The sequence below is a fragment of the Urocitellus parryii genome, chromosome 1 (genome assembly GCF_045843805.1).
Source record: "Urocitellus parryii isolate mUroPar1 chromosome 1, mUroPar1.hap1, whole genome shotgun sequence".
Taxonomy (NCBI): Eukaryota; Metazoa; Chordata; class Mammalia; order Rodentia; family Sciuridae; genus Urocitellus; species Urocitellus parryii.
In genome coordinates, this window is record NC_135531.1 from 102443417 (window position 1) to 102459880 (window position 16464).

A 16464-nucleotide genomic window follows, 5' to 3' on the forward strand; every position below is an offset into this window, starting at 1 on the left:
TTATTTTAAACCATCTGTTTTGTGGACCCTTGTTGTGACAACTTTCACAAGCACCATTGTTGAAAGACAGTCTGTTGCTTGCAACCCCAGGCCCTGCCTCATACAGAGGAGTGCGGATGGCTTTGGATGCCAGATATGTCCTTCATATCTTCAAACAAGTTCTTGTTTCATTCAAGACACTTCCAGATGATAGCTGAGGTTATCCTTCAACTACCACCCCAAAGAAGCAACAGAGGAATAAATGAAGAACAGGTGCCTTTTTTTGTTGTTGTGTTATTTATGACCTTTGAGGTTTGAAACCAGGTACCAAGATACTGAGAAAAGAGCAGACTTGAGAAATTGTGGATGGACCTCCAAAGTCACCAAGACCCAAAACTTCAAGAAAAAATTAAATTAAATATCTTGCAAGAAAGTAAGTGGGTTTGGGGAAGATATCTTACTTGAGGAGATTATTTTGATTTCAAAGAATGTTCACATTTACATGGAATTTACAGAAGAGAACTTTAGAAGATATGATTATACTGGTGGTCATAACATTTTTGTGAAAGCCTTTTCTTTTTAAAAAAGAAAATTTTATAGTTGTAGATGGACAGCATGCCTTTGTTTTGTGTGTTTATTTTTATGCGTGCTGAGGACGGAACCCAGTGCCTTACATGTGCAAAGCAAGCACTCCGTCACTGAGCTACAGCCTCAGCCCATGAAAGACGTTTCTAAGTCTAGCTTGGCCAAGGTTATTGCTGATTCCTGTGGCATAATAAACATTCCACGAACAATGAGATCTCAGTATTCTGCTAAGTTGTTCTGTTTCAATTTGCATTATCTACATTACTAGGAGCTCTTGCTACAGAGAAATAAGAAGTGGTGATATGTTTTCTTTTCAATTCAACTTTGAAGGGCATGCTATGGATATAGAGTTCAGTTTACCAATCCCCTATACATTTATACATGCAATCAGTTCTCTGGACAATGAATGCCTGCAATAAAGTTGCCTAGAGAGTTCCTTTCATAGGGAACTCAGGTGAGATACAGAACAGAAGTGTCCATTCACCCAGACAGTTTAGAAAATTATTCTTGCATGATCTGGGGTAGGTTAACAAAAAAAAAGGGGGGGGGAAATCCTTTATCTCTGTCTTTAAAAATCTGCAATGATTAAAAGGGAGACAAGAATCTTATTTAAATTTAAATTAGGTTGGCCAAATTATGATTGCTGTAAAATATGCAATCATGTCTAGATACATTTTACTTGAATTTTTCTCTACATCTACACCCTATTTCTCTTACAATAAATATGATTTTTAGGGCATGGAATATAAAATATTAGGCTTTTATCTGAAGCTCAAATTATACATCCACTTAAGTGTTCAAGATTTTTACCAAAGCTTTGACACCTTTGAGACAGCAATGTTAAATAAGCCACTTCAAATCCTCTCAATATTTTTCCTCATATCTTTCCTATCTTTGCTCTAAAGCAAAGGATCTAGAAAAGGTTCACTTGAGAACTGGAATTAAGTATGTGAACACGAACACCACTGGATAAAATAATTTATAAAAACCGAGTCTTAGTATTAGCTGACTAAGGGAGCTTCCTTAAAGTACTAATATTTACTGACAGAACAAGGTCTAGATAGAAATTGAATAATATTTTTTTATTCATTGTGTTTGCTTTTTAATTTCTATATTTGTCTTCCCATTGACCTTGTTATTAACAATACAAACAAAAATGTCCCATCATGAACTTCCCCTACAACACCCACACCACAACTAGACAGAAGTTGCTAGTCAAATTTGCAAGGTTTAGGAGATCGGCCAAAGCACACTGGCTGAGTTAATAAATCATAGCTACTACTGATTTCTTTACCAAAGGCTCTCCTGTTGTCTTATTCAATCCTCATAATTCCTTTTGAGGGAGGTACTGTAATTGCATCCATTTCACAGATGAGGAAATGGAAATAGAAGGGTCAGGAATGTTTCCAAGATCTCAGAAGTAAAAAGAGTCAATCTGGCTCTGGGCCCAGGCAGTCCGCCTCAAGGACCAGAACAAAACCTCTGTCACTTCATTCCTCTGTCTCTCCCAAATCCTCAAGAGATTTAATTATTGAAAAAGTTACTCTAAAAATAACACAAACAAAAAAATCAGGACTTAAAGGATGCTCAGAATTATGAAATACCAAATTCTACAAATATGAAGGGTATATCCAAGCTTGCGTAAATTTGCTAGAGACTGGGAATTCACCAAGTCCTATCGCGGTATACTCTAAACTTTAGGTGTCCTGAAAGTTAAGAAAATTACCTCTAATATTGAATTTATGTAACTTCCAATTTACCCTCTGGTTTAATTTAAAATTTATCTGTAATTGTTTTTCTACATGTTTGTCTTAAAGCCATCTGAAGAGAACATTTACATTCCTCTAAAGTCTTACTCTCTGCTGGTAAAAATATTCCTAGTTGCTTTCAACTAAAGTATTTTGCTTTTCAGGAGATATTTGGCAATCTATGGAAACAGTTTTCTGTTATCACAACTGGGAAGTAGATACCACTGGTACCCAGTGGGTAGAGCTCAGGGATATATTACTAAATAGTCCATACTGCACAAGGAAGTTCCCCATCACAAAGAATTATCGGGTCTATAGGTCAATAGGGCTGGGACTGAGAATTGAGAATCACTGGTTTAGATGAGGTGATTTTCACATTAGTAAACATTCCATATCCTTTCTGTTCTATAACATATCATTATCTCTTAAGAGTGGGGGACACAGCCACATCATGTTTATAGCAGCACAATTCACAACAGCTAAATTGTGGAGCCAACCTAGATGCCCTTCAGTGGATGAATGAATAAAAAATGTGGCATATATACACAATGGAATTTTACTCAGCATTAAAAAAGAACAAAATCATGGCATGGCATTTGCAGGTAAATTTTTTTTTTGCAGGTGTTGGAGAAGATAATGCTAAGTGAAGTTAGCCAATCCAAAAAAAAAAAAAAAAAAAAAAAAAACCAAATGCCAAATGTTTTCTCTGATATAAGGAGGCTGACTCATAGTAGGGTAGGGAGGGGGAGCATGGGAGGAATAGATGAACTCCAGATAGGGAAGAGGGGTGGGAGGAAAAGGGAGGGGCAGGGGATTAGCAAGGATGGTGGAATGTGATGGACATCATTATCCAAAGTACATGTATGAAGACTTGAATTGGGTGTCATATAAACAGAGATATGAAAAATTGTGGTATATATGTGTATTAAGAATTATAATGCAAAAAAACCCAAAATACATGTATAAAGGCATGAATTGTCATGAACATACTTTATATATAGATATGAAAAATTGTGCTCTATATGTGTAATAAGAATTGTAATGCATTCCACTGTTTTGTATTTTAAAAAAATAAAATCAATAAAAGATTTTAAAAAATTAAAAAATAAAGGAAGAACAAAAAAAAAGGAGTGGGGTGCCATAAGAGGAGCACAATACTCTGGGGAATCCTACAGAAAAGATTACAAGATCGCCTTCCACCATACACCATACCATCACAACTTTTTTCAGGGGGTGGGGGCGGTCTGGGTACTGGGGATTGAACTGAGAGGCACTTAACCACTGAGCCATATCCCCAGGCTTTATTTTTTTTTTCTTTTTGACATAGGGTCTCACTAAGTTGGTGAAGTTGTCTTCAAACTCATGATCTAGAGATAGAACAAGTCAAGTCTACATAGCTACATGTCTTTTAAATTGCATTTTTAGAGACTTGAAAACAATGGTAGAGGAGAAAGTGAAATCCAGGTGCTATAGGCAGCAGAAAGGCCTGGATAATGAAATTATATATATGATATAATTTACATATGATATATATATGATGTAATATGCACATAAAAATATAACAAATATAAGCTGTGTGTGTATCTATATAGTGTATATATCTATATATGTATGTATATATCTATATATATATATATATATATACACATACACACACATACTCATATGTCCACATACTATATAAACAGAGTATAAGTGAGCTGGATCATAGGGGTTTTAAGGCATTAAACATAAACAGGCTGGGCAGGTCTTGGAGCAGAGGCTCTCAAAGCTTCTTGTGTATTAGAATCATTTGGAGGGTTTGTTGAAATACAGATTGCTCATAAGTCTGGAGCAAGGTTCAAGAATTTGCACTTCTGATATGCTCGCAGGTAAGGCTTCTGCTGGTGGATTGGGGACAATACTCCAAAGCCCACTATCTTAGTAGTTTTGAATGCTAGGTTAGAAGGAGTTAAAAATATTATTTGAACTAGAAAATGTCCATCTCAATAAACACTACTGTCTGTCAAAATTAGCTGAATTACGACAAATTCTCAAGAAAATATTGATTTGCAGGCTAGATGGACAGTGTTGAGCAGGTAAAGCAATTGTCTCATCTCAGAACATATTAATCCATAAGGTCTATTCACCATGGGACATTTTCCATTCTTCTTTAACTAAAAAACTTTTATAAAGTAGTAAAATGAATATTCAAATGACAGGTAAGTTTCCAGATGGCCAGGATTTACTAAACTGTAGCAAGGTTATTTACAAAGTAATTTCTTATGCAAAACATTTCAAAGTATTGCTTGTAAAACTTCATTAAAATCCCTGTTGTACATCAGCTACCAGCTTCCCCAACTATAGCCATGTGCAAATGTGTGATCAAATTGCTTTTAAATGTCTCTGGGGACACAATTTACTTTGACAACTCTTAGAAGACAGCTGAGTATTTTAAGCTCTATACTAATCCATTCCCTGCTACTCCTGCAATTAAAGAAAATTCTACCTCCTCACTTCCTGCCCTCCCAACTACAGGAAAAGACAGAAGAAGCAAGGAGAACAACTTGGAATCCTATACTTTCAGAACTGTCAGCGATCTCAGCAGTCAACTTTGTGTCTTTGCAATTGGGAACTAACTATATCTTTACTTAATTACTTATTAACTCTGTGGTCAGACACTTAACCTCTCGAAGATACATTATCATCTATAAGTGGGGAGAACTATTCCTACCTTGTTGATTCACTTAGCGAGCGAATTGATCAAATTATAGTTGAAAACACAGGAAGCGCCTAGCACATAGGGCTTGCTCACTCTCCCTCCACACATATATTTGCACATACACATGCAACAAATACATATTTATTTTATAAATATTATAAATTGTATTTTATAATTACATTCCAAAATACATTTTGGAACTAGGGTCTCCACACTAACAAATACAATTGATGTTACTTGGTTTAACATCTCTCCCAATAGTGGATTCTAAGGAAGAAAAGGTGAAATGAGTTGAAGGTGAAGTGCTATGAGCAGAGGAGTTGCTTGTGTAGGATATGAAAGGCATACACGGTTGTTAAGTCTCTAAGTTTGGAGGTTGATGTTACATAATGAGGGATCACCCAGCAGGGGTTGGCAGGTCAAATATCACCTGGGTAATGGTGGGATTCACTGGCTGGACATCAGTTCTCCCTCCAGGCAATAGCCCAGCATGTTTTATGGCAGATCTGACTCCGGATGAAGAAACTGGCCTTTCTGCTCTTGGTATTTGCTTTTAGTATATTTTCGTGTTTTTTTTTTTTTTTTTTTTTTTTTTTTATTTCCCGCTGAGGAGGTAGAAAATACAGAAAAGCGGCAGTAGGCTTAAGAGAGAACTAAAGGCCTCTTCCTGTGGTCCCCAGGCTTGGCAAGCTGTCAGCAGGGGCACTCACCAGGAGCCAGGGACAGGAAGGGGGCTGAGAATGTATCCAAGGGCAGAGGCAGAACCTTGGGTTCTAGGATGGAAAAAAAACATAGGGTTGGGGAGACAGGAGGAGAGTCACTTTGTTAGAGATCTGGAGGATGTGGAGATGGGGTATTTGCAGAAATCTCAATCCCCTGTGCAATCTGCAGATTTAATGTTGACCGTGTCCTCTCTGTTATATATTCTTCTGGACATTCATGATAAGAGAACTTGCAAGAGGAGTATCAGCTGCTACGAAAGGTGTCTTCTTCAACTACTAAAGGAAAAGGGATAATCTGTCACAAATATCTGAAAACACCTTGGCAGGGGTTTACCTGGGTTAATGAGGTATATTTTGTAGCCTATGAACTGATTAATCTGCCAGCAAATACGGACTGATTATCTCAATAATTCTCCCAGACTGAGTTCAGTGGTATCATGCCCTGGAAAACCCTTTCTGGCCCTGAAAGCAGTGACTGGTTCCCAATCTCTGCCCTGTTTAAGTGGAGGACCTTGTCTGTGACACTGCATTTCTTTAATTGTATTGCAATTGCTCATTTTATTCTCGGTTGCTACAACTACTACTATTCCTGCACACATACCACCAACTTACTGAGGGCACACTATGAGGCAGGAAATGTCTTCTACCACATAGTGTGCCCTACAATTTCACAGATTAGGAAATTCCTGCAATGACTCTGCAACGCAGTTCTCAACACGCTCATTTCAAACATGTGGAAACAGAGGATCAGAGAGTTTAATACATTTGTTCAAGTTCATACAACCAGGATATGGTAGAAATGGGCCTTAAAACACAATTTCCAAAGTCCCTGTACTTCTAATACTGAGAAGTGGGACAAGGCCAGAGGATAACAATTCCATCTAGGAATAGGAGAGATGTTATGCAATGCTTAAGGATTTGTTTTTTTTCTGAAGACACAGGAAAAAGGAATATTTAAGAATAAACCTGGCAGATCAGATAATATTCAGAAATAATAATGAAAAAGCTTTTTGCGGTAATTCAGAAATAGGAAAAAGGAATAAAAAGAAGGAAGATGGTATCTAAAAGTTATTTATGGGAATATAGCAGCTATTTGGCATCGGTGTGATCATGGTGGACAAGTAAAAGATGACCTCAAAGAATTGCATTTAAATGACAAAACGATGACTAATAGATACAGTTTGATGCACAAAGTGGAAGAGGATATTAATTTACAGTGGAAATTTTCACTTTGAGCATTGGATTTGAGAGAACAGGAAGATGCTTAAGGCAAGATGTTTAACAGGCAGGTAGAGATAAGACTTTGGAGACCAATGTAAGGCAAAATTAAAGGAGAGAATAAGAGCAAAGTACAGTTGAAAAATAAGATGGGTGAGCTCTCTAAAGGAAAGAGAGGAGATTCCCAGGGCTGGAAGACTTAACACTCAGCTGTGAGGCAAGAGCCATCATAGCAGTCTCTAAGAATCTGCATTTGGAAAGGAAAGCAATAATGTAGCAATATTTGTGGCTAATGTTAGTTGAAGGGCTGCTAGATGCTATGCACTGGTCTATTTGCTCTTCATACCCTCATTTATTTATTCCTCACAAAGGTGTGTGTTGGTGGGATATTACCAATGAATACAATTTTACAGATTAAGTGGAACCCTGAAAATTTAAGTACATTCCCAAGATTATACCTCTGGTCAAACTAGGATGGAATCTAGGCAGTCTAGCACCCCAAGCTTTCTTCTCAACCACTTTCCTTATTAAAAAAATATAGAAAAACTAATATTAAAGTCATATCAAACAAGTACAAGACATACTTCGGAGCCTTCTACACACTCAGACAAACATTCTGGGAACATCCACTGTGTGCCTGTAATAGAACACAGCAGTGGATGAGATGGGCCAACTCCCAAGGAGCTCATACTCTGGGGTGAGACAGGCAAAGGAACCAATAACAAAACTGAGATGCTCTGCTTATATTCAATGCTCCGAGGGTGCTCAGTGGGAGAAAAGACAGGTCCTTGAGAGTGAAGCCGTTCAGTCATTGCAGAAGGTGACGCATCTTATCTGAGTAACTGATTTAGGGTGATGTTCACCGGGAAAAGAAAAGGGACTCAAGGCACAGAGTTATGAAGAGACACAACTTAGGGGAAGATAATAGCTCATTCATGGGTGGGAGGTGAGGTAGGAAAAGCAAACTGAGGACATATCGGGAAAAACACTGAAAACCAAGCTAAGAATTTAGCCTTTAGTTCATAAGGTATCACTGAAAAACCTTCTGGATCTTTTCACATGCTGCTTCCTCTAACAACCCCTCTCCTGCCCCTTCCCTTACAGGTACCTACATCATCCACAGATCTCAGCTTCAGTATCACGTCCTCAGAAGCCTTCCCTGCTGTGGAGACAGCATGCTCCAGCTTTTTTGACTTATTCTATTTCAATGATCAGTAATTTTACTGTAATTACCTATTTCCTATTTCTGCATTCTTCACTAGACTAAAAGCTCTGCAGCTCAGAGCTTTTTTTTTTTAATCATTCACCACTATATTTGCAGTGCCCAGAAGTGCTCCTAGCAATTAGTAAGCATTCCATAAATATTTGATGAAATGAATATAAAAATACCAGTTCAGATCCTCTGGCCCGAAATTCAATCCAACAAATACTACTATTACATACAAAGCATGAACCTGCCTGCAAAGAATGTGTGAGAAAAAGAAAACTTTAATATGCTTTCCTTGCAGAAATATACTCAATTCGATTGGGAAAACAAATGTCATTGTGTGATATGAGTTCACCATGACTGACACTTTTCATTTATACATTACAAAATTGAGCTATACTCCAGGGAGAACATTAAGAAATGTAGACACACATCTAGCACAGGATAAAATATGCAACCTTGGAGTCGGAATCAGACATTTTATAAGTAAAGCTGTTTTTAAAGAAAATCTGTGACTGAAGAACCTGGTGGAGGATTTTGCAGATAAAGCACATCAAGTTTCTGGACTGCCCAGAGAGTGATGATTCAGTTGAACAAATCACAAAGAAAATCTTGCAATGCTTACACAGAACAGCATCCTCAATGAAGAAAAGTATTTTTTAAAGGCAATTTCATTTGATTCTAAATATAGAACAAAGTGCAGCATGTTCAAAGAGAGGGAATCAAAATGGTTAAGTCTGAAAAAACATAGCACATGAGGCCAGTGGAAAGATCGAGGGCTATTTAGTCTAATGTAGAGCAAACCTGGGGATGGCACATCTCTGTCTTGTTGTGGAGACTCCAGAAAAATCTCTCTTGAACTTCACTCACCTAACAGAAGCTGGCATCTGCTCTTCCTGTCTGCCCAACAGCCCTCTTTCTGGTGGGAACTGTCAATCTTCCAAGTCATGTGCTTGTACAGCTGAAAGTCATGGTGCCTCACCTCTGCCCAGTAATCAGAATGTGTCATCCCAACACCATGGTGACTGGCTAAAAATGGCAGGTGTGACTCAAGCAAAGCCAACCAAAGTTCTTCCCTAAGAAACAGCATTTAGGTTTCTTGTCCTACGCATTTATGTGTCGAGAGTGGTTTTGGATATGTTCCCTATGCTATTTGCTTTCCGAATGGAAGAATCCAGCTTGAAAATGAATCCAACAGAAATCAGAGCTGAGAAACAGAATGGGGACAAAGAGGACAGATAAAAAGAGAGAAGATATAGATATAAGGAAGCAGAGAGGAAGACAGAGAAGGCAAGATGGAGACACAGAGTAGGAGGAGACAGAGTGAAATCTGTTGACATTGCTTCCTTCTTTGTAGACAGCCATGTCTGCCAGATTTTTCAGTTGAGTGAACCAAACAATTTAGTTCCGGTCACTTGTTGCTGAAAGAGGCCTTACTGATAGGCCATCCGATAAGCACGTTGGTAAGGACACTCTCTTCACACAATTCATTGGCATATATCCAAGAGAAAGTCCTTTTTAAAAACTTACTTAAAACACAAACTTGAAATATACTCACATAACAAGTCCACTTACTGCACATGAAGTGCTACAATTTACAGTGGTCACCTCAGGGCATGCAGCTGTGAAGGTGAGGGGGGAGAACTGGGGACATTTTATGTTGTTCTTGTAAACCTAAGATATCTTTACACATGTTATGCTCAGGTGTCATTTTGAGTTAAGATTTTTTTTTTAATTTGTGACTATTAGAAAAGAGATGAACTAGATCAAATGTGAGTTGTGGGATGGGTGAACAAAAATGAATGAGAAGGAAATCTGTTTAGAGGAGATAATAAGGGCAACCTCAGAGGGAGTATTTTGGGGGTATTTTGTGAGAAAACATTAGCCAGGAAGATCCTGTGCTCTTTGCCTTGCTCTGACTTCACAGGGGACTCCCAGCACTGAAGTCAGAATGTTCTCAAAGAATTGAGGAATGTGACACCCCAGGAACACTTGCAGCTAAAGTCCAGTCTGGGTGCACTTTTATGTGAGAAGGTTAAGGTCAACCAAAGGGGAAATTGAAGTTTAAAGGTGTATTTCAAAAATTAGTAAAAAAAATGAGTCAGCCCTAATGCCATTGACCATCCAATGTAGCCAACACCATGCCCTCCTCTCAACCCCTCATAACTTTATCTTTTAATGCTCTGGTGGAAATTCATTCCCCTTCCTCTCCCCACCCCCTCAATCTCTCTTTCTCTCCCCTCACCTCACTCCCTTCCCCCACCACTACTCCTAAATGTTCATCTATATATTTATTTTATAAAAGTGGAATTATGTTAAACATTTAGGTCTGAAAGTTGCTTTTTCTCACGTGACACACCTATTATCTCTTTCCATACACACTATTTCTCATGATTTTTAATGTCTTCACTATATTCCACTTTTATTTTTTCTTTTTTAAAATAAGCTCCTGTTTTAAAAAAATGTTTTATTTATTTTTTAGTTGTAATTGGATACAATATCTTTAATTTATTTATTTACTTTATATGGTGCTGAGGATCAAACCCAGGGTCTTTCTCATGCTAGGCAAGCACCCTACTGCTGAGCCACAACCCCAGCCCCAGTATTCCACTTTTAAAACAATGTTCTAGTACAGCTACTTGGCTGTTTTTCATTAACCACAGAACTTCAGATTTCAAAACGTCAACTACGCTATAAAGTTTTTAATGTCATTTTTGACCTCTCATGATCCATACTGTTGAAGCATTTATTTTAGTTTTGGTTTGAAAATAATTTTTAAGAAGGTGATAAGCTTTCATTAACAGGATTCAATTCTCTGGTGCCAAGGAAGAACAATGGACTGAGAACAGTAGTTGGAGAAAGGCATTGTGTCATATTGAAAGAGTTCTGCATTCTGCTTTGATCCAGGAGACTCATTTGGAGGGAATTAGGAACCCAAAGTGAGTGTTCTTTCCAAAGGTACTAGCCTGCATCAGTCACCCTAGAAGACAGGATGTCTTGCCAAGAATCTCATGGCTAACGAGGACATCGCACCTCAATGAGACACTTGCTTTGTGTGCTTTGCCACAGCCAGGCCCTGCCCAGTTGCCAGACAAGGAGGCACACAGCAAGAACTGGATGATAAAACCATATTCTTCCAAGTTAAAACACTGCCTTGCAATATTTAGGATAAACCCTCCAGCCCGATGAGAGTATCACTCTTGGGACAGGGAGCACTGGAAACAAATGACAAGTTTCCCAGGCTCCCAAAGAAAAGCAAAACAAAACAGAGCTATCTGACCCCATCTCACTTATGGTACTGGAGTGTTCAGTGTCCACTATGAGAGAAAGAAATGGAATTTTTGGCAGCAGTGCTCACAAAGAGAATGTGCCGATCACTTTGTTCAATTGCATTTGAAAAATATCTAAGTAAACATTTACATAATTACTGTCTATTTGCCAATATCTCCATTCAAATGCAAGTTCTGTGAGGGGAGGCATCATCTTAATATCCTACTGGAGTGAACACTCTGCTCCAGGTGGACCCATACTTCCCCCATTTCTTCCTCCATGGCTTATTGTCTTACCCTTGATTTTGCCCAATCCTCAAGGTGACCACTAGCCATCCTGTTCCCCCAACCTTGTCTATGTTCCTCTAATACTTTCAGTCTTACTGTTCATTTCAGCATCAATCATACATGCAGGTTTCAAGATATCCATGTATTTTTTATTTCTCACGTTTACTTCCTGTATTATAAACTTTCATGTGGTATATGCCAAAGACTTTTAAAAAGTCTTTCACTGTCTAAAGTTGAACTGTTGTAAAATTAAATAAACACAGTGTCAAATTATGACAGGTGAGGGATCTGGCAGTTTGATTTTACCATTGTTCTTTATCTCTAGCCATACAGTGTAGTTTCATTATGCAAGCATGTAACTTAGGCACCTTCAACTATATGTTCTTAGCAGAAGAAAAGAGTGAGCAATTTAAACAGAGCAGGCCGGTATGCTTCCCATTCCAATCAATGAGCAGATGTCCTGAGACCAGATGAATCTGCTGTTCTCTGTACTGATTTCAGTCCCTAGCAACACCCCCTCTACCAGTATAATTCTCTGGGAAGGTTATGATTTTACTGTTTTAAGGTAAATATTTTAGGTATTCCACAATCCATAATTTTGGCCAACAACTTTTCCTAGTCTTCAAATAAAGAAACAGTGATCTATCCCAAGATGGGGAATGCATGGAATCTGCACCCCACACTTTCTTTTGGAAACTAAATCCTTAGCTATGACTAGAAACATATGTTCCTGGAATCATCTGACTTTTAAATTGCATTCTGCCTTTATTATTCAATAAAAATAAGTAGGAATTGGAAAACGAAAAGTGCTGATACAAGTGATAAATACACAAAATCTCCAACAAATAAGGCAGAGATGCAAATCATTACACCTCCTGAAGTCAAATATGAAGAAAAAGAACAAAATTATGCAATAGAAATGAAATTCTAGACCTGGGTACCCAAAACAGGTAATTATTGGAAATTTTATTATTATCTTTAGTTTTCTAGTAATGAAACTGCAAAATCACATGCACATGCCTAGATATTACTACATAGATGTAGTTTAGGGAATGACCAAGTTCAAATATAAGGCACTATCATTTGGAAATGGTTCAGCTGCCCATCAGGCAGATGTATTAATTATTTTTTTCTTTTTTCATTTTATTTTGATTATGCATTACATAATACACTGCATGCTAATAATATACTGCATAACCTCCCAACAGGGGTAGATGACTCAGTTATTTTTTTCATCTATCAGGAAAATGCTTCCTTGAATCAATGTCCTCCAAACCATTTGGCATGCAATAATAATTACTCCATCAAACTCCACTGATAGGGACAATGGGAAATCTTTTTTTCCCCTTGAACTGACAGTTGTGTGCAGTGGCCACTCTGGGGAGGATAAGCAAGCACATGTTCATGATGTCCAGCAAAAATGCCCAACCACACCTTGACATACATACCTAAGGCAAAACCCTACCCCTGACTCCTTAAAGGTGATCTTGATTAAGATGCCTTAATTCTTGTCAATTGGTTCCCTTAGAATTTTGTTCATGCCATAAGTACAGAATTTAGAGCTATAGGGTAAACATGACTGCTAGTGTCTTTTGCTATCTAGATATCTGGTAAGTTCCCTGCAGCAGGTTCTAGGTCTTTCTAATATCTAGATCTGCAGAACCTTAGAAACCGCCTGTCTAAAATGGAGTCCTCTGTAAATTGAATGAATAATTGAATAACCAAATTTGCCTTTCTGAGATTCATTTCTTGCAATAAGTTAGAGAAGAAGAAAAGACATTGTCCAGTATACACAAGGTCACTTCCGACATCCCCAAGATTCACGAGACACCCTGCTCTCCCCTTACCTATCCAGGGAAATGCAGCACAGGTGAAAGATTGATGCTGTTGTGAGTAGGACATCTAGGGATGTACGCACAAGACAAAACATCTCTCCATAAATCCAGATGTCTTGAACCAGCTCAATGGCACCGAAGGGCATCACCAGCACCGAAACCAGCAGATCCGCAAAGGCAAGAGATACGATGAAATAATTAGTTTTTATTTTCCTGTGAGTGAAAAAGTATAAGGAAGATGAGAGAGAAGGGTGGGGGGAGAGAGAGAGAGAGGGAGAGAGAGAGAGAGAGAGAGAGAGAGAGAGAGAGAGAGAGAGAGAGAGAGAAGGGAGGGAGGAAAAGGAAAGAAGTCACACATTTAACATATTCTGAGATTCTGTGTGCTCATCTGCTCTTCTGTAACACGCTGAGAAGTTCCTGAGTGGTCCGGCCTCTCTGACTTCTTCAGACCCATCTCAGGTCCAAAGCCCTCTTTTTCCTTCTTCCTTCTGGTCACTCTTTGCATCCTCCCTTCCAAGGGTCTTCGCATGGGTTCCCTCTCTCCAATTACTGGCCCAGTTACATCTCATCCTCACTTTAGCCCCGAGCAGGGCATTCTCAGGGACCCTCGCAGCAAGGTGTTCCCCTTACAAACAGCAAATTTGAACGTTTTCCACCCTGAGACTGACTCTTGTGTGTCTCACATTTGTACCACCAGTCAGGATTGTGTTTTTACACCTCATTCACATCATTATTGATCAGTGCTGGCCTTGCTCAGAAAGGAACTGTGTCATGTGTCCCCTCTGGTGACTCAGTGGCTCTGACTTCAAATCGCACACAAGAACTACACACTGCATTTCAATATATCTTGGTGCTCCTGGTTACATCCCAGATCCATTAGTTCATAAACCTTGGTTGCTTATTATCTCCCTCCCCACAAATATTTTCAGATAAAAACCCCAGTTCAATGTGGATCTTAATAATATTTTTATAAGTATGTCCAAAATATTTCATGGGACATAATTACACCACATAGTAACATTTTTTTAAAAAAAAGCATTTTAGGTGATTCTAATTGTAGGCATGGGTGGGAATAATGAAGTAAAAACATAAGAAGATCCATGTTTAAACCTATAACCATCATTAGTCAACTGCCTCTTCCCAGAACCATTGGTAAAGTCAGGGGCTTAGATTCAATGTGCTCTCCACAATTGTGTATACACTGATCACAACTACTAAAAGCCATGACAGGGAAACAGATGGTACACCACAGTGCTTATACTGGAGATGTTTGAGTTGTAGGATTGTGTGTCATCCCTCTTCCCTTCTCTGTTTTTTAAAAACTATTCACGTGAACTTTTTCCTTCATAATTACAATGAAAATGTTGAGACCCAGCTCTCCAGGGAGATTCCAGAACTCCACTCCTGTTTCCCCAGGAGGTCCCCTGGAGTGGCTTACCGGAGCTGCCTGTCCCTGCACACAGCCACCATCACCAGCAGGTTGCCCAGAATGGCCATCAGGATGACTGCCGAGAGAAACGTGAGCAGCAAGACCTTCTCCAATGAACCAAAGCCCTCCTTGGAACTGGAAGACACAAAAACACAAAGAATTGCTGGGGACTGAGACATGGGAAAGAAAACTTGTCTTTTCCTCATTGACCTTCAGGAAGCAGCTGCAGCAGACATTTATCATGCACTGAATACATGCCAGGGTCTGAATCCATCAGTGGACAGGCCATCCTGGCTAACTTCTATATAATAAAGAGATGAGGCCAAAGAGGTGAACACACTAGCCAATGGTTGCACAGCTATTCTCCATCCGATAATAATTCATGGTTTCCCTTCAGAGACTACACCTCAGCAGGTATTCAGAAATGTATTTGGAAGATTACCGTTTCGCATGTCTAATCCAACTATATTATAAGCTGCACAAGTCAAGGACCTCAGCTGTTGTATTCACTGCTGTATGGTTAATGTGTCATTCACTTTTGTCAGATGAAGGAAGGATGGCGCTGCATGAATGAATGACAGTACCTGGAACCAGGGTCTGCAGGCATACAAGGGTCACTCTGTTTTCAGTACCCAAGTCCAGCCCACACAGAAGCCACTGTTCACAGGTGGGCTGCCCCAAGGAGAGGAGATCAGATTTTTTGAGGTGCAGAGGACAGACAGTAGCCAACCAATGAGCTGAGGGGCTTCTGCAGCTGCCCTCAACTCCACTTCTCTTGGTACCTAGCAGATGTCACTTTTTTACAGTTCAAATTTATTTTCTCGTCAATTTCAGCATCTGATTTAATCTACAAATTCTTCCTTCCTGGTCTAAGTCAAAAACTTGCTTTATTAACTTGAAGTGAGTGACCTCTATTAATGAAAGTATAATATCTGCAGGTTATTCCAACGTTACAGGAAAACATTTTATTTTAATTGTGTTAATAAAATGTTTGTTTTAATGAAGCTCCAAAGGATCTTAAAACTCCTGAACCCAAACCCCACATTTGGGAAATGTGGGGGAAATTGGGGATCTGAGCTGTCAGAACACATTAGAGGCTGCTCATCCTGGAAGCCCACCACTGAGAACACAAGGTCCAGAAATGAAGGATTATCTGTTCTTACTGAACTCCTTTGACTGATAAATCAAGGTAGGCACCGACCCTCAATGGCAGCAGTCTGTCAAGTCTGGCTTTGTTCCAACTTCTTCCTTTAGGCAGGCACAGGAGACAAAGTGCCAAATGGGATGAGAAACCAGCCTTACTGTGGTTGGAGAATGAGAAAGTTCCTCCACTATGTTGAGAAGGGTTTCTACAGATTGATTGATTTAAATATCCAGGGCTGGATACAGATGAAAAGAAAAGGTATGTGCTCCTAAATCACCCTTCCACATTTAAGTGCCAACTATCAACAGTACAAATATTGGACAGGGAAGATTTAATAAA

General features: G+C 38.9%; 1 protein-coding gene across 1 annotated transcript in view; it reads right to left on the bottom strand.

Annotated features, from left to right (window-relative positions):
• Nucleotides 1–16464, bottom strand: part of Htr4 (5-hydroxytryptamine receptor 4) — a 102575-nt gene that overhangs the window by 75565 nt on the left and 10546 nt on the right. Inside the window, exons 2-3 of the mRNA XM_077796847.1 lie at nucleotides 14991–15116; nucleotides 13565–13765 (exon numbers count right to left, since the gene is read on the bottom strand). Coding sequence (XP_077652973.1) covers nucleotides 13565–13765; nucleotides 14991–15116 — 327 coding nt within the window. The remainder of the gene's footprint in view (nucleotides 1–13564; nucleotides 13766–14990; nucleotides 15117–16464) is intronic.